Source organism: Conger conger, chromosome 3 (assembly GCF_963514075.1).
Source record: "Conger conger chromosome 3, fConCon1.1, whole genome shotgun sequence".
Lineage (NCBI taxonomy): Eukaryota > Metazoa > Chordata > Actinopteri > Anguilliformes > Congridae > Conger > Conger conger.
Window position 1 is genome coordinate 20434250 of NC_083762.1, and position 18776 is coordinate 20453025.

General features: G+C 39.7%; 3 protein-coding genes across 8 annotated transcripts; all 3 read left to right on the forward strand.

Annotated features, from left to right (window-relative positions):
- The first annotated feature begins 305 nt into the window (after positions 1 to 305).
- si:dkey-6n21.12 (schwannomin-interacting protein 1) lies at positions 306 to 4994 on the forward strand. 3 transcript variants are annotated; one of them, XM_061236778.1, is made up of 7 exons: positions 306 to 1003; positions 1875 to 2140; positions 3275 to 3402; positions 3621 to 3708; positions 4017 to 4130; positions 4258 to 4375; positions 4466 to 4994. In XM_061236778.1, the coding sequence occupies exons 2-7, from the start codon at positions 1931 to 1933 to the stop codon at positions 4603 to 4605; spliced, it is 798 nt and encodes a 265-aa protein (XP_061092762.1). In that variant the 5' UTR covers positions 306 to 1003; positions 1875 to 1930; the 3' UTR covers positions 4606 to 4994. The 3 variants fall into 3 exon arrangements, with proteins under 3 accessions (XP_061092762.1, XP_061092759.1, XP_061092760.1); XM_061236775.1 differs by having other exon boundaries at positions 307 to 1007; XM_061236776.1 differs by having other exon boundaries at positions 307 to 898.
- Positions 4995 to 6612: 1618 nt separating this feature from the next.
- Positions 6613 to 8178, forward strand: si:dkey-6n21.13 (P2Y purinoceptor 3). The gene has a single exon (XM_061236885.1). The coding sequence runs from the start codon at positions 6734 to 6736 to the stop codon at positions 8030 to 8032; it is 1299 nt and encodes a 432-aa protein (XP_061092869.1). The 5' UTR covers positions 6613 to 6733; the 3' UTR covers positions 8033 to 8178.
- Positions 8179 to 9594: 1416 nt separating this feature from the next.
- LOC133124812 (P2R1A-PPP2R2A-interacting phosphatase regulator 1-like) lies at positions 9595 to 17245 on the forward strand. Of its 4 annotated transcripts, none has more exons than XM_061236315.1 (9): positions 9595 to 10698; positions 11125 to 11212; positions 11371 to 11427; positions 11547 to 11593; positions 11936 to 11993; positions 12104 to 12171; positions 12333 to 12391; positions 15881 to 15965; positions 16702 to 17245. In XM_061236315.1, exons 1-9 carry the CDS (start codon positions 10604 to 10606, stop codon positions 16811 to 16813), a joined length of 669 nt encoding a protein of 222 aa, XP_061092299.1. In that variant the 5' UTR covers positions 9595 to 10603; the 3' UTR covers positions 16814 to 17245. The 4 variants fall into 4 exon arrangements, with proteins under 4 accessions (XP_061092299.1, XP_061092302.1, XP_061092301.1 ...); XM_061236318.1 differs by having other exon boundaries at positions 12336 to 12391; XM_061236317.1 differs by having other exon boundaries at positions 11128 to 11212.
- Positions 17246 to 18776: the final 1531 nt, after the last annotated feature.

An 18776-nucleotide genomic window follows, 5' to 3' on the forward strand; every position in this document is an offset into this window, starting at 1 on the left:
ATTTTTTCCTTCCTTCCTGATTTATTTATTTATTTATTTATTAAGTTTTGGTGTGGATTTGACAATGCAGCTTACGGGTGGTCATGCTATATTGAAAACAGTTTTTTACTGTTAATGTTTTTATCTTAATCTTTCTTCGACGTGATCTTGTTTTTCATATATCATCCAATATCTTACACAATCTAATTGCGGAATAAAGTTGATAGTTTGCAAATTACTGTATTTGTACTGGGTTGGATGACAGGCAACACACTAGGATACTTCCCATGCGTCATGCGCGCGCGCGCACGCACGCACGCACACACACACACACACACATAAACACACGGACAGAAATGGTTGTCAGCAGTTAACGAATATGTGTATTGAAATGAGTATTGCTTACGTGTAAACTACTACAAAAAATCTACTGGGCTTTCGCCATGCGAAATAAATGATGCAAATTGTACTTTACCAAATGATATGTCCATTCATCGTAATAATGTTGTAAGTTCAAATGTTTGTCCATTTTAATAGGCCACGTTAAAGCACGACAGCACCCCTCTGGATTTAACGTATCTCCGAAATGGTGAAACCGGACACCTGGGCATTTGCATTACTGTTTCGGCTCCTTTTCGCCTCCCCTCTCCTTCGCGTCTTTTATTGCAAGAAGTTTGCTCTGTTCGACCGTTGTATAAATTCCGTGATTGTTCTTACATTTTTTTCATAGCAGTGCGAATTTTGCAGCATAGTAAGTATAACTTTATGCCTTAGAAAGTTAGAGTCAAGTAAATACACCGGTACAAGTGCCATAATAGCGTCAATTGACTGTTGAAAGTGTGAAGAACGGGAAATCCTTGGCGAAGGTGGAGAGAAAAATGGAGGAGAGAAAAGGAGTATAGGAGACTTTCAGGGGAAAGTAAGTCGGAGCGACAGCTGTATTTCCGGGGGGAAAAGAAAGACAGTTTCTGCATGCATTCATGTGAATATCTATCTGAGAAATAACTGCAGACTGCTTAGTTTTGTAGGTAAGTGTTTGTTGTTAGCTGCAACTAAGTTATATATTGTATGGGCTTTTAAGTTGACTAATATGTTTAACACTTAACAGCATAATAGGCTGTCTTAAAATTGTTTGTTACACACTATTAACGTGGTAACATATAGCCTTTGTGCGAATTCAGTGTACTCTATTTAGTATAAAGTTAAAGCGACTAAATAGTCTAATTTAATGTGATGTTTCCGAAGTGAACCCTCTTTAACCCATCTACGGCATGCTAACTTTACTTTAAACCTTGTCTAGGCCCAAAATGCAGCCTGGTCCATCCTTCCCCACACACACCTGTTTGTCCCATCACCTGGTTGCATGTGTAGTTATAGCTTCCTTTTTTAAAGCTTGGACAAGCCTGTATTACAAAATAACAATAAACATGTTTGGAAACTGAACTAGCATGTGAGTTGTGATGCAGTTTACTTTTTAAATTTTTATTATTTATGCACCTGAAAATGAGAAATTAGTACTACTATTTCGGATATTTCTTTATCTTAATTGAGGTTTGAAGGAATGAATCAAGTTTACGAAGAAGGTACTTTTCCCCACTATACATTTTCTAATACATCCCAATGTGTACAGTTTACTTGAGCAATACATAAGTGAATTATGAAACAGAATTCTCACACTTTGGGTACAGGTCACAAATTAATTTGCCAGTGTTACCTACTTGGGCCAGGCCTGTTTTACCAACATGACTTTAAATGTTTTAGAAATTTGTCAGATTCATAGATCTCCAACCCTTACCTTTCCCATATTTTCATTGCTAAAACCTGGCTGGTTTGGGGGTGTATTTTGCAACTAATAGAAGTGACAGTACCCATATCCATCTCCTTACCCTCCACAGGTGTTTCCTCCTCCTGAACCTCTACTCCCAGGGAGGCTAATTTCAGAGAGTATAGGATGGATGGAGAGAAAGAAAGGGAAAGGGAGAGGGGAGAGGAGAAGGAGAGTGATGAGGCAGAGGATTTCAGTCAGGCTATGGAAGGGGCAGCCCTGGAATGGCAGGAGCGTTATCCCAAAGATGACCTAGGCTTACCTATCATGCACTGGGAGGCCCTGGGCCTACGGATTGCAGAATTAGAAAAACAAGAAGAAGACAGGAGATCAAAGGTAAGAGGCCAAGTTGGAGAAGATGCCTGTCACATCAATAAACAGTCTTTATTGATGTGACAGTGATTTTGTTGACGGTGTTCAGAAGATTCAATGCAACACATCTCAGGCATCACAGTATCATCATTTTTCCTGTATTGGGACTGTGACTGGGTCTATAAGAGCCATGACGCCATGAGCCAAAGTTCATAACAAAAATGTAAAGCACACATCTGCACTGCAACCAGTGTCATGTACTTGCGATGGACTGGTGACCTGTCCTGAGAGTGTATTCTTTGCCGTTAACCCAATGTATGCTGGGATAGGCTCCAGCCCCCCTGCCCCTGTTCAGGATAAGCAGGTTAAGATAATGGATGGATGGATGGATATTTGCATATACTTTTTTTTAGCTGCTGTATACATTTCATTTTAGGTTTACAGGTTAATAATGTGCCAGATTACACTGCATGTCTCCATTCTGGTTGGCAGTTATTTCAATCCAGTACTTCTGAAGCATTTAAAAGGCATCATTCTCCACAATAGGACTCGGGAATAGAATTATAGTGATATTCTTTACCTTCACCCATTTTGATAATGTAGTGCTGTGCATAGTAATATATTGCATTACATTACATTATTGGCATTTGGCAGATGCTCTTATCCAGAGCGACATACAGTTGATTAGACTAAGCAGGAGACAATCCACTGCTGGAGCAATGCAGGGTTAAGGGCCTTGCTCAAGGGCCCAATGGCTGTGTGGATCTTATTGTGCCTACACTGGGATTAGAACCACCGACCACCGATATTGAAACATTATTCAAATACACTTCCTTGCTGAAACCTTTTATTACTGCAGTATTACCAAATTCCTTATTCCGAGACGCAATGTAAAAGCTTGTATCCCCCTTTCCACTGGGCCACCTCAATTGAGTTGAGGTGATAGTAAGTCAGAAACTGTTTTAGTCAGAACTGTTTCATAAAAGGTTATTTGAAACAAAGCCTGTTATTTCACTCTATTGAATTAAGTTTCAATACAGACACATTTCTAAAGTTATGAATTGGTCCAGAGACCAGCATACACAGGGTAGGCTCTGGGTTTCTGGAATTTTGTGGAGGAAACCCTAATCAAACTCTGAATCTCATCTATTTAATCAGAGTGCCATTGTTCTGGAACATGGACGTGTGTCCAGGGGCTGGATAGAAGAACGGGAGCAAGAGAGTCAGAGGGAGACTTTGGAAGACGGAGTTGAAGATGACAGTCGAATTACTGCTCTTACCTCCCGGTACAAAGTCACTGTCCTTTTGAACTTTTCTGTCCAGATGTTGCCGTGTTGTATAACTTCATTCTTTCTAATAAGACATCTCCTTTCTCTTATTATATTATCTTTATTGTCATCGTGTCATAACCCTTTCTCTTTCGTCCTAAAGGTTCCCATTTCTCTAAATTATTTTTTTCTAGGTGCAAATGAAGATTGTTATTAACACATGCTCTCTTTTCTAGTCTACAGACTCAAATGAATCTGCAACTGTGCTTCATCAACAACAGTGAGAGTGAGGATGAGGATGATGACAGAGAGGCTGGCAGAGAGGTGAGATATACACGTACAGGTGTGAAGAGTAATTATGTGGTTTTGAGGCAAATTTGACTCAGTTACAGGGGCCTTTCTTCATCGTTGACAATTAAATTCGGCCCACATGAAATGTACAATTGTATTCCAGGAAATTTTTTTCTTGAGTTTTTTATTTCTTATTTTTTTTGCATGCTTGTTATAATCTTCGTTAGCTGGTAAAACAATCCATAGCTACAAATAAATGTTAGATTTGATATAACACAAGTACTGTACATTTAAATTGTATTAAAAACAAAAATCCCTTTTTTCTAAACTATTCATTCAAGAAATCTCAAGTTGTTGCAATGACTGGCCATGGCTCTGTGCAACAGTTGCCTTCCCATTTGACCAATGACATGGGCAGAATAGCTGGACTGCAGATTGATCATGAAGAGAAAAAGGTGAGTGAGAGGAGCAAGAAGGGGAAAGACACATGATCTTGATGGTAGCTTTGGGGTTTACAAACATTAAGCGATGGGAAGATGGCTGAGTTTCTGAGGTATATCTGTGTGCGCACCCCCAACCCAGCACCCCGCATGCTGTGAAGCTGTGATGGAGCAGAGGAGGCTGAAACGTGGTGACCTGCTTACCTTCAGCCTCAAACAGCTGACCACACTAAGGGCCTCTCTCGACCAGGCTATTCAGGGTCAGTACTGATGCAGCTACACAACTGCTTACCATAACATCATTCTGCCAGACTGCCTATACCTTTGTGTGTGTTTGTGTCTCCGATCAGATCTGAGCTCAGAGTTAGTGGGCCGACTCTTGACCCGTGACCAGCTGCGGACTGAGCAGGATGCTATACTTCTGGAAGTGCAGGATATGACATCTCTGCGATGTGACGATCAAAGGTCTCCGTGTAATATCACTCAGTGAATTTCCTTGTGGACACTGCTGCTGCAACAATCTGATACTGTGAATGATTATTTATGTGACTGAATTGCAAGGGATCACTGAGCATGGTATGAACACAAATGTTGTTTTTGAGACATTGTCCATCTGTCCAATGCCTCAATGTTGATGGTTACCATAGCATTGCAATGACTGCTGCTGCTATTCTTGCCAGACAAACCAATTACTATTTTGCTGTGGTATTTCGCTCTTTGGAAATAATTGTACTACCTTAAATTATGAACTATCATGATTTTGTATATCCTTCCTAATCACCTGCATGCAATGACGAGGTAATAGGATGAGATCTGAGGTAATCACTATGGGACATCACAGTTTTAGTAATACAAGGGAAATGTGCCATTTTGTGTCGTTCTTTATGTATTGGACCATGTCCAAACACTTTTTTAGAAAATAAACATTTAATTATTTTTATTATGTGTGGAAATAAGATTGCTTCTTTATCATGATGCTGGTGCATGTCATTGTATGGATGGATAACACAAAAAGTCCAGATAATCTGTGTGTGAGAGAGAGAGAGAGAGAGAGAGAGAGAGAGAGAGAGAGAGAGAGATGTAGGCACAGATTCTGTTTGGTTTGTAGTCTGTAGAACAAGTGGTGTGTATTTGCATGATCCTCCCAGTTCTTTAACTTTCTAGTGTGGGGAAATGATAGTCTGGTTAAAATGTTTCTCTGCAAATGGCCAGCTCAGCACTAACAGAGGAAGGGAGAAAGACTGGGGGGAGGGACATAATGCCAAAAGAGAGACATAGGGAGGGATGAGTGAGTCTGCCAACAGCGGTATGACAAATAATAGGTAGAGCCTGGGAGAGGAAGGAGGGATACTTATCTGGTGCTGTGTCCTAACATCACATAGACTTACAGGTCTCTTGATGGTTGAGCAGTGGAGGTAGTCCTTGACCGTTGAGAATAGAACGGAGAGATTTAAGTTTTCCACAATGTTTTCTCAGTACCTGAGAGGGGGGGGCTACTATTCATACAACACATCAGACAATTACAAAAGGTAAGACTCTACACATGCATGTAGTATTAACGGTAAGGTAAGAAAATAAATAAAATCCGAGAAAATACCATGTACTTTGCTTACAGCACTTGCACGCAGACCAGTGACTGATCATGATATTGTGTTTCTACAGTACACTAAAGCAGCTGTCAAATGCAATAATAATCTTTCTAAGATTATTTTTTAAATGGTGCTGATGTGATAAGTAGTGTACTCTTTAATATGTCCATAGATGGGTAAATAACAAATAAGCATGTTTCTAGGTTAATTGTTTTCAGTTTTCTATGTGTGTATTTATTGCCAAAATATATTTATTTCACAGCTAAATTACTCTAGAAAGATACTGAAGGGAAAGATAGCAAACGGAAGAGAGGAGGTAAGTGCTGTAAAAATCATATTTTTTCATATAATGACCTCCAATTGTCTCTATTGATATTATGACCACTAATATGTTTTTATTCATGATTCCTGGTGTGATGTGTGATGAGTTACGTGTGTAAGACATACATATGACTCAGATTTCTGAAGTGTATTCATAGACACTCCCTTTCCAGGATTTATATTCTCCATGTAGAAATGTATGCATGTTAAATCATTGTGTGGCAAAGTAATTTAAAAAAAGGGGTTTAAAAGTGACCAAGAAAAAGATACGCACTCCTGAAAGCTAAGCTTCTGGATAATGGCAGAATTGGAAGGAATAGAAATTTAAGCAGGGAGTAACAAAGGGAGAGAGAGGGATGGATAAGTTTGGAGGAAGTATGGTTACTGATTGAATAGTTAATGAAGTGAGAGAGCAACTGAATCAGCAACATACACTCATACTGGCAGACAAACAGCATCAGAGATTGTGTAAGGTTAGAGGGAGGGGTGTACAGAAGGAACTGACTGGAAAAAAAAATTGAATGAGAGATTAAATACTTTAACACAACTTTATCTGCAGGATCAGAAGAAGAAGTATCAGCATATACAAGGCCTGGAAAAAATAACCAAAAAAGGAGACCTGGAAGAAGTCAAGTCAAGCTTGGACCTCAGTAAAGGCTGAAAAGAAGCTAAAACGGATCAAATAAAGTTGAGTAAAGGAATGGGAGGATGAGACAGACCATTCCAATTCAATGGAAAGGGATACAACCAACGGTGACAATGGATACAACAATGTCAGCAGAAGGGGAAGAAAGGAGTGTTAACTTGACTTCTTCTATCAACCCCTCACTCTATCAATCTTGCAGCATTGATGAATCCTATAAATATATCTTCCTCCCTCTCTGCTACTCCTTCACCTTTGTCTTCAGCATCTCCCTAAACTCTATTGTCCTGTACCGCTCTTTCCACCGCACCAAGCGCTGGAACGCCTCCCTCATCTACATGGTCAACCTAGCCTCCACTGACTTCATGTATGGCCTCTCACTGCCCTTCCTTGTGGCAAGTTACATCATGCGGGACCGATGGGTGTTCGGGGATTTTATGTGTCGCCTGGTCCGCTTCCTCTTCTACTTCAACCTATACTGCAGCATCTTTTTCCTCACCTGCATTTCTGTGCACCGCTACTTGGGAATCTGCCACCCTATGAAAACTATCACTATGGAGACCAAACGGGTGGTCAAGGGGACCTGTGTTTTGGTATGGGCTGTTGTGTTTGCCTTGACTAGCCCGATCTTCCGTTTTGCCCAGACAGGTGATCTCACCAGGGAAACGGAAGGGGGTGCTGGGGGCAATGGAGTTAGCAACAGAGTTAACACAGGGGTAGTGGAGGCCTTCCAGAACTGCTGGGATGATGCCATTGACAAGGAGTTTTCAGACTATGTCCCTTATGGGATAGTGCTCCACCTGTTAGGGTTTTTTGTGCCATTCACTATCATTGCCTGGTGCTATTCCCATGTGGTCTTGACAATCTTTCGAACCTTGCGCACACAACCCCCACTCGAGGGAGGTGAAGGAGGAACAGGTCGGGGCCGTGGAGGAAGGGAGGGGATGTCTGTTGTTTTGGGACCCCATTCGCCCTATGTCCACAGACGTCGGAAGTTCATCAAAACCATCATTACTATTACTTTACTGTTTGCACTGTGTTTCTTCCCCTTCCATGTAACTCGAACCCTTTTTCTGATACTGAAAGTGACCAAGGGAGTAAAATGTCACACCATGCGGATGGTCTCCATCTGTTACAAAATCACAAGACCACTGGCTTCGTTCAATGCATGGTTAAATGCTTTACTGTATTTCCTCACAAAGGACAAGGGAGGACCCTGTTGCCCTCCACCTGACCCTTCCCACAACGGCCTCCTCTGGCCACTTCGGATGCTGGGAAGAGCAGGAGATGAAGAGGATGGTGCTGGAGAAGCAGCAAACAATAAAGACAATGAGTCCAAATCATCTGGAAATAATATATTTTGAGGTATGGTTTAAAAGATAATGTAGAGTGAGAAATGGTGAGCCTCTTGTGGAATGGGCAGTAAGTTAAGTGATGAGGATTCATAAGAACTCACAGCTTGAACTCAGGAACTCATTTGAAGATCTATGACCCACGGGTCATTGTTTTGTTATTGTTAATTTAGTTAAGGCTATTATCTGCTGATCCAACAGTTGTTCCCAGTCTTTGGTAAAACATGAGTTTTATTAACTGTTTTAAGAAGAAAATATGTTCCAGTACCAGGGCTCAGAATCTCTGAAAGAAATGTATTATTCCAAAATCATCTGTAAAAATCAAATGCAAAAATTTGAGCACTATTGCTTTATTTCAGGCCATGTAAATGCATAACATTCAGAAATTATTGTGACATTTTCCAAAGACTATAAGCTGTTGTACAAGTAATAATGCCGGTATTTAAGTTCAACTTTTTAAACCATGTTGAAATGTGCAGTCTAATGTATTTCTTGTACACCTTTACTTGCCATGGTGAAAGGGATTTTTAATGACATACATTAAACATGTTGATTGATCTGATTCTGATGTTAAGTGACTGGTGTGTGTACACGGTACAGCTGAGTGTTCGAAAGTATACAAACTACATCATTCCAATCTAATATTTGCAAACACAAGGCACTAACGGCTTCAATATGCACCCAAAAACAGTGCTGATTTTGTAAGTTGCCAACCTCCACTTCCTTCACTATATGACAAAATGCTGCTGTAATCAAATTCTTTGAACCCTTGTGACATTAAAAGGCACACAGGAACTGTTAGACCCACTTTGCCCTTCCAATAGCTCAAATAACTAATGACCCAGTGATCCATGAAGACCTCAACCACAAATATTATTGTTGCCTTTGCTCTTCCTTGGTCAATGATTAAACGTCCCATTACTGTGAAATTGTGCCTCACCATATAGCAAGGTAATCCAAACATGGTTCCAACTCCAATTTCTAAAATGCATAATGGTGTGTTATGCATTATGTGTTGAAACATTGAGATACTGTGCTTTTACGCACTTTTACAATGAGTTTGGGCAAATGAATGAAAGAAGATCACTGCATCTTTTACTTTAGAATGCCATCTCTGGTAAATTTTATTTCATTTTAACTATCAATTCTGTCTATTTGTCTTGTTTCATCTAGCATGAATTAGGTATTTGTTTAAATCTGACACACACACGTATAAATACATACATTCAAGTTCTGTATTACAATTTTAAGAACAGCAGCAGTCAACTGTATTGCTGCGCTTTCCACAATCGAGAATGTCATCATTTGCATTCCGCAGTACAAAAACCATCCACAAAGGAGTAAGATGAACTTGCCTACAATCTATTACATGATTGTTATAAAAATCTAAAACATGCATCAGCCTTAGATAACAAGCGATTTATTGTTCATAATCTGAATGTTGCTGCTTAGAAACCAAAACACGCAATTGGTAAAATCTGAAGTGCCTAGCTAATAAAAATACGAGCAACCAATCTGGCTGGCTGCAGTACTTGGACTGGCCAACGTGAGGTGTTGTTATTCCGACTGCAAAAGAAGGATGAATACATTTTTTTCTGCGGACAAGAAAAGAAACATTAAATGACTCAGATTTTTTGAAAACGTCGAAATTAGAGGTTCCGTTTTTGTGAAGAAAGCGATGGAGTATTAGTGGAATCAGCTATGTGCCTTCACAAACTGCAACGTATTTGAAGCATATTTATGGATTTGGTTAGCTACTGCGGTTGAGTGATGTTTCAGTACATTTCGCTAATGTAGCATTGATTTTCGAGCTGCCAAACTAGCTAATCATGAAAAAATAGCTTTACGCTACCAAGCTATTCAACTAGCTAGCAAGCTAGACCGCCAAGTTAAACAGGGCTTGGTTAGCTAGCTAGTTAAACTTCATACGAGCTTGTGGTTGAGTGGTATTGAGTTGATTTGTTAAACCCCGTTTCTGCCGTCGTGGTACTGTTAGCGAAGTTATTTTTCTTAAAAACCCGTTCTGCAGAACCATACTTGTTGCCAATGTTGCCTTCGCCAGGCAGATAGGTGGTGCCATCTAGTTCCGACTTAATACAGTAATTATGCTATGCTTAGTTGGTTAGCTACGCTTTCAGCTCCCAGTATGGACGGCTTGGTTAAATACATGGGAATATTTAGCCAACTAGATGACAGTAATGGAAAATAACTAGCTTGCTATCTAGTTGTCAGCGTGGCTAGTTGGCTACTCCCTTCTAAATTGGCTAGCTAATTAATCAGTCACCTAACTTAGCTAGTTAGCTATAGTTACATTATAGCTAACGTTAGATATCTTAACTTACGCGACCTTTGCGTTTCAGCTTCGGTCTGGTCTAGCTTCCTCAAACGAAATGCGATAAAGCACAGGAACAGGGGGAGTGTCCCGCTTATTTGGATATCTAGCGGTTCCGTTTGGACCGCGGGGTGTAGGTGAGGCCTGCGGGTTGGGCTTTCACTGGATAACAGTCACAATACTTCGCCGGGAGCGTATGCGCTACGGTCGGCTTCAGAAGTTCCAGCAGACGCCAGGGCCCGGGGAACGTGATGGAGCGAATGGAAGTTGACCAGTGCGCAGGCGCAGTTAGCGGAGGTGGGGCTCTACGAAGGTCGAATAGCGCCCCCATGATCACTGGCGTCAGGTTGGTGTATGATGCGTTAAACAATTTTAACAGGACACAAATTGTCATAGGACAAGTTCTGGATAATATTGCGAGCTTTCGACCGCTGTAAATGATAGTTTTTAATTTCATTGCCAGTACATAAAGTTGTACTATATAGCAACGTTTACGGTTGATACCGTACGGCTGTACTCATAATGTAGATTTCTTTCTTGTTACTTCAGTTTGCCAACTTGTAGCCAGTAAGTTACCTATAAATGAAATAAAATCTGTTGAATAGCGACTGTGTAGCATTAACCATTCACCTTGACATATATTTTGCTTGTCCATTTTTACTTTTATCACCATTAAATTATCTTTCTCTTTCGATTATCACCCTTTTCTCTGTGTTATTGTTCAATCCTTTCTGATTATATTCCTCCATTTCTTTGGTGTGATCTGTCCAAGCAGTGACAGTATGATGGTATTCAACACTGCCAGCTCGTCTCGATATCGCCGGAGCAGCATGTCCGTGAATCCTAGATGTCCTGGACTGGTCAGTTGGTCTGTGTGTGTGTGTGTGAGAGAGAGAGATACCTGTGTCACCTGGCGTGAAATGTTGTGGAGTATATGTGGCGAAACTGTATTAATTCTTTCCCATATTAACACAACATAATGGAGTCCACTTTCCAAAGGACTGGTTTGTCATTGTAGGCTCTCCCCCTGTCCCCTTTCTCACTGGTCAGCGAGAGATCAGATCACCAAAGGCAGGTGAGTGAAAATACATGTAGTGTGCTGTTTTGGGAAAATAGATTATTTAATATGGTATGGATAACTTTATATCCCCAGAAATTATAACAGACTGACAAGTGTTTATGTTTATATTTCAGGATGAAAGTATGGAGCTTAACATGAGAGGAAACAGAGTAAGAGAGAGGTACAGGCTAAGGCAGTATTGTTTGTGTTGTCAGTTCTTCACGGGTAAAGCTATGCAGCTAGGTATGTTGGTTATAGCCCTTGCTAATGACTGAGCTGTGAGAGTCTGGAATTACTCTTGCTAGTTCTTGCTGGATATAGATGCATCCCCAACAGTGAAATATGAAAAACATTCTGGTTTGTATCCTCCATAATGACTCTCTTAACATTTTGTGACTCACTTAAATGTAAAATTGTTGCTACCAAAATCCGTACACATATTCTTTTAAAATCACAAAAGACTGCTATCTACATAGGATACTTGTTGAAAATAAGATTACGTTTTTTTTCCATATTTCTACAGCGCATCTTCTCTATTTCCCCTTCCACCTATCAGTCCATGGCAAGATCACCTATCTCTGGTGAGTGCATTATTAATAAAAATGACATCAGAGTAGATCGAAGTGCATTGGTTTTGTTAGAAAAATGAAAAAAGCACATTTATACCCTTGTTTATGACTGTTTATTCTAGGGAATCGATTCTCTGGACAGTGGTGTGACACCTAATTCATCCCCCAGTCCAACAAGGAGATACAGAAAGTAAGTTCCACTTAGTGATTTTCCTTTAAATGTTTTTGTCTCAAAATATACATTGCACTTTTTTAAAGATTATAGAATGTAGAATCCTGGTTTTGGTGTATTTATCAGGCGAATGTGCTTTTCTGGTAAGAGAATGCACATGCATTTCCTGATCTCTCCAGCAGGGCAGCATTGAGTACTGCTTTGAGATTACCCACTTTACAACCTCTCAAGAGGAAAGGTGAGCACTGTGTTGTTTATTACCCTAACTGACTGAAAAAAAATTCTATATAAACCTTTCTGCAATTAGACTCATCTTCAGATAAATATATGTCTGTAATAGCTGCATAAATGTTTGGCCTTTATGTTAAAATAGCCTACACCTGTTCTCATATAGCAAGACAGCCCGACAGCTGTTACAGCAATGTGCATATTGCTGTCCCAGAAATGTTGGATTGATTTTTTGAACTGAATGGCATAGGGCCATTCCATGCCAACTCCAGGAGGTTGCACGACAGCACCACTTGGATTTTTAACTTTTTCTGTGTGTTGGTAGACACTTGTGAGATTTACAATTCCTGAAATCTTTGTCAATTTCTATGTAGGTGTAATTATGTATGTAGAATTAATATCTCACATCAGAAAACATGCCAAGACCCAAATTAACTGATTAATTGTCAAGAATGTATGCAGTAATAGATTACACCCTGTTTAAAAAGTCTAATAGACACAGTGGCTATACTGATAACTGTTTCCAAGTGTTGTTTAATCAAAACCCACTAGTACTGAGTACCAAAGTTAATTCTCTCTTGATAAGTTGATTAAGGATGTAACTTCAACATATCCAAAGTTGAAGGCCAGTGAAATGTCCGACATTAGTTTGGGGTGGATGTGATAAATCCTCAGTTTTTGTAAATCCAATTTTGAAAACGGTTAACCATGCAACTGATACTGCGTATGACCGCTAGGGGTCGTATCTTATTTATAAAATAAAATTTATTTGGGCCATCTTAAAATAGTTTCATTTAAATGCCAACTTTGTAAGTCATAATGGCCAAATAGCCAAATTATTTCCATTGACATCGTGCTCACAGATGTCCTGCAGTCTGTAGTTAAAGCCATGTACGCTACGTCCAGGCATGCTGGTTGACCGCGTATAATTTTATTACATGCATCAGTCAAAATGATTCGTGTTTTCATCCCTCTTCCCTATGGATTATGCATGCCAGACTTGATTGGCATGAAATGTGCCTAATCTGCTGCTATTGAAAACTTTGCTACAGACAGGGCTGTGCACTCAAAATTCCGTGGTCACGTTAATGTCATTAAAAACATTTGCATGATATAGCTACAGTGGTGGCGACACAATAAATTGGGAGTTTGGCTTATATTTTTATGTAACAGTAAACATTGCCAATGCATTTGATTTTATACAGCACAGGACAATCATTGTGATAACAGGATTGATGTGGTCCTTTTAAAGCAGGGAATTTTTGCTTTCGGTATCTGATGGATATGATAGGCTTTCTTTGATAACAATTCTACTTGATTTTAGAAATAGTTCAACTATATGGCCTTGGAACTTGTAGGTAAAACATTAGATATATTTTCAGCTTGCCTACTTAGTAATGTTGCGCAAAGCATTTGTCCAATGATGTATTGCCTTATTTGTTTTTATACATACGGCATAGTGGAAAGCTTTCAGTTTGCCGGTAGTTTGAATTTGCGTGCCAACAAATGCCAATATATGCGTGCCAATATCTTAACATAAATACAGGCTTGGGCTAAAAGTCATGAAGAGGTCTGTTCATGTCTTGTGGTGATTGTTGTGTAGTGCTTTAATGAACTGAAATTATACCAGAGTTAAGATGGTATTTGGCACTATTACCATGGTACTTCCATCTGAATTGCTATATGCTGTGTGTGTGTGTGTGCGTGTGTGTGTATGTGTATATATATATATATATATACATGCATATATATATATATACACACACACAGACACACACAGACACACACACACTCACTGAGCACTTTATTAGGAACACCTGTACTCCTATTTATTCATGCGATTATCTAATCAGCCAATTGTGTGGCAGCAGTGCAATCCATACAATAATGTAGATATGGGTCAGGAGCTTCAGCTAATATTCACATCAACCATCAGAATGGGGAAAAATGTGATCTCAATGATTTTCACGGATTCTCAATGAATGTGATTCTCAATGATTGTTGCTGCCAGATGGACTGGATTTAATGTTTCTGCAACTGCTGATCTCCTGGGATTTTCAATCACAACAGTCTCTAGAATTTGCGGAGAATGGTGCCAAAAACATAAAACATCCAGTGACCAGCAGTTGTGCGGGCAAACATGCCTTGTTAATGAGAGAGCTCAGAGGAGAAGGGCCAGACTGGTCAAAGCTGACAGGAAGGTGACAGTAATGCAAAGAACCATACATTACAACAGTGGCGTGCAGAAGAGCATCTCTGAACACACAACATGTCAAACCTCTAAGTGGATAGGCTACAGCAGCAGAAGACCAATAAGTCTAAAAAAAGTCTAATAAATACCTAATAAAATGCCAACAAATTATGATGTCCTTTATGAACCTTAAGAAATGCCATACAAAACACCATAAGTGAACCAACAGCTACAGATTTAAAATACACAGAAATTATTTGATAACTATAATGCAGTAGCATTCAATTCCCTGTGGTGTTTGCATTCTTAACCCCCTGAAATAACAGAAGACTGCTTGCTAGGACTAGCATGGCAGAAGTTATTAAGCAGCCAGAATCTTTCTTTCATTTGTCAGACCACTTTGTGCATTTTGTCACTGGTGGTGAAAGTGCGTTAATTTAATTAAACTGAGCTTACCATTTCAGCTTCAGAAAATAAATAATCGGTTATTGGTTAGCAATTTTTGGTAAACATGTACAACTCAGTTTGGGTTAACCCTTTAAACACACCCCTAGTCTAAATGTGCCAAAAATGTCCAAATTGACATTTCCATTGGTCACAGCCCAGCTAATATTATTAGTATCATGCTTATATTTACAATGAGAGTGCTCTCTGATGAGTCTTGTTTACAAATAAAATTGCACTAAAAATATGTTTACTTTTGGATATATGACCCCTCAGAATAGGTCCCCAGTGAAAATAATGGCATTTATAGGGCCAAATATCTCCTAGATAAAAGTAGATACATGTTTGCTACTGGATATGAAGTGGGGATGACCTCTAGATACACATTTTCACAGATTTGGGGCTTTTCCTTACAAATTTTTGGACCTGTAAAAATCACATTTTCATATCTCATCATCATTTTCCTAATTACATTGATATTACCCTTGACAATAGGTAAGATTTTTGTGTTAAAACATTGTTACAAGACCATTGTAAATCCCTTCCTATCATTGAAAAAGGCTCACTGACATGTTGACTCAACCTCGGCCTGTGTTTATAGTCCTTAAATTCGGGTTTCAAAATATGCAGTTGACGGGCCAGCACTCTGTACCAAAACATTGTATAGCTGTACAAAAATTCAAGCTCATTGGTTGAAAATTGCCACAGCCAATGCCATTTCAACGTCAGCATGTTCACAGAGAAGGGGTGGAATAAACAGTGTTGTGGTTTTAGCATATTTGTTGCTGCAATTCCTCTCTTGACAATTGGAAGTCCAAAATTACCTATTGTACCTTTAATCACTTCTCATTTTCAATTATACAGGTGGAGTCGAGTCTGATGCGCCACCTAAGAAGCTGTTTGTTGCTGGGATATCTGACTGTCCCCAACACACTGGATACACAGTCAGGTCAGAACCTTTATTCAGTCGCCAAATACTTTTTTTATACTAATTCAATATTTACAGGTTTTCATTGGGGGTGCATTTCCTCCTTTTTGGGCACCCTAGTCAAATTATATATAATTCAGTCTTAATAGTACTTCAAATGTAAGAACTAAATGCATAATTTACACAATAATCATAGATACAGTCAGCAGTATGCTTCAGCCTATCTTGTCACCTGGACACACTGTCGTACAGTCTTTTTGTCGTACTGCCATTAATAGAGATGGATATGGAGAAAAGTGCATCAAAACTGATTTCTTGATTGCAGGGGGCTTAAAAAGACTGTCACACAGAATGAAGGTGTGCATATAAAAGAACTGACAGTTGTGAACTGTGGTGGTACATAAGTCAGTATATTGAATTTGGCTTCCGAATATTGGAAACATTAATAACGGTATTCCCTTATACTGCAGTATGCAACTATAATTTTAAGTTAAATAATGTTGCAATGTAATTGTTTTTTGGGCTCTATTTTAACCGTTACATTATAACTGTGAATAGTGTGGACTTGTTGACAAATGTTGGAAGCATTATAATTAAAGCTCTCTTTATTATGATGCTATTTGATATGTAAAAAGATTGTGACTTATAATGTATTGTCTCTCTGTTCTACATTTGTCTGTATGTCTGCCATCCCCTTTCTGTCATTACACTCAACTCAAACCTTGCTCCTTCCATATCTCTTAATGTCCCTCACCAGTGTGTCTCAGACAAGTTCTCCTCCTGCGGCAGTGTCTGTACGTGGCAGCCCACAGGGGAGTCCCTTGTCACTTTCACCCCCACCTTTTACCTCCCACCACCCCACTCTATAGACATTCAAACCAGCTATTCACAGCCCACGATGAAGTAGTTAATGTAAACACAACAACAGAGGACATTGTAATGGTGGAAGAACTGTTTTCCAAGCCAATCAGAGATGGCTATTAAGACCCAGCCAAGGAAGAAATATATGGGTCTCTTTGCTCTGATATCTTAACATAAATACAGGCTTGGGCTAAAAGTCATGAAGAGGTCTGTTCATGTCTTGTGGTGATTGTCGTGTAGTGCTTTAATTAATTGAAATTATACCAGAGTTAAGATGGTATTTGACACTGTTACCATGGTACTTCCATCTGAATTGCTATATGCTGTGTGTGTGTGTGTATGTGTGTGTATATATATATATATATATATATATATATACATATACATGCATACATATATATACACACACACAGACAGACACACACACACTCACTGAGCACTTTATTAGGAACACCTGTGCTCCTATTTATTCATGCGATTATCTAATCAGCCAATTGTGTGGCAGCAGTGCAATCCATACAATAATGTAGATATGGGTCAGGAGCTTCAGCTAATATTCACATCAACCATCAGAATGGGGAAAAATGTGATCTCAATGATTTTCACGGGTTCTCAATGAATGTGATTCTCAATGATTGTTGCTGCCAGATGGACTGGATTGAATGTTTCTGCAACTGCTGATCTCCTGGGATTTTCAATCACACTGAGCACTTTATTAGAAACACTATACTAATACTGGGTAGGGCCTCCCTTTGCTCTCAAAACAGCCTCAATTCTTTGTGGTATGGATTCCCCAAGATGTTGAGAACATTCCTGGTCCATGTTAACATGATTGCATCACACAATTTCTGCAGATTTGTAAGCTGCACATTCATGCTGTGAATCTCCCGTTCTACCACATCCCCAAGGTGTTCTGTTGGATTCAGATCATGAAAGCAGTTTGAGACAACCGTTTGTGACATGGTGCATTATCATGTTGGAAGTAGTAATTAAAAGATGTGGCCACGAAGGGATGCACATGGTCTGCAACAATACTCACGTAGGCTGTGGCATTCCAGCAATGATTGATTCACATTAACAAGCCCAAAGTGTGCCAAGAACATTCCCCACACCATGACACCCCCGCCAGCAGCCTGGACTGTTGACACAAGGCAGGTTGGGTCCATGGATTCATGCTGTTTGCATCAAATTCTGACCCTACCATCTGTATGCCTCAATCAAGATTCATCAGACCAGGATACATTTTTCCAGTCTGTCCAGTTTTGGTGACCTGTGCTGACGGAAGTGGGACCCGAGGTGGTCTTCTGCTATTGTAGCCCATCCGTCTAAAGATTTGACGTGTTGTGCATTCTTTTCAGAGATGCTTTTCTGCTCACCACAATTGTACAGTGGTTATCTGAGTTACCGTAGCTCTTCTGTCAGCTCAAACCAATCTGGCCATTCTCTGTATACCTCTCTCCTCAAGAAGGTGTTTCCATCCGCAGCACCATTCTGAGTAAACTCTGGAGACTGTTGTGCTTGAAAATCCCAGGAGATCAGCAGTTACAGAAATACTCAAACCAGCCTGTCTGGTAACAACAATCATGCCACGAGTGAAATCACCAAGATCGTTGATGTGAACATTAACTGAAGCTCCTGACCCATATCTGCATTATATTATGCATTGCACTGCTGCTGCACATGTGGCTGATTAGGTAATGGCATCAGTACGTAGGTGTACAGGTGTTCCTAATAAAGTGCTCTGTGAGTATATACACTCACCAAGAACTTTATTAGGTATTTATTAGACTTTTTACTTCTACTGCTGTAGCCTGTCCACTTAGAGTTATGATGTGTTGTGTGTTCAGAGATGCTCTTCTGCATACGACTGTTGTAATGTGTTGTTATTTGAGTTACTGTCACCTTCCTGTCAACTTTGACCAGTCTGGCCATTCTCCTCTGACGTTAACTGAAGCTCTGACCCGTGCTGCC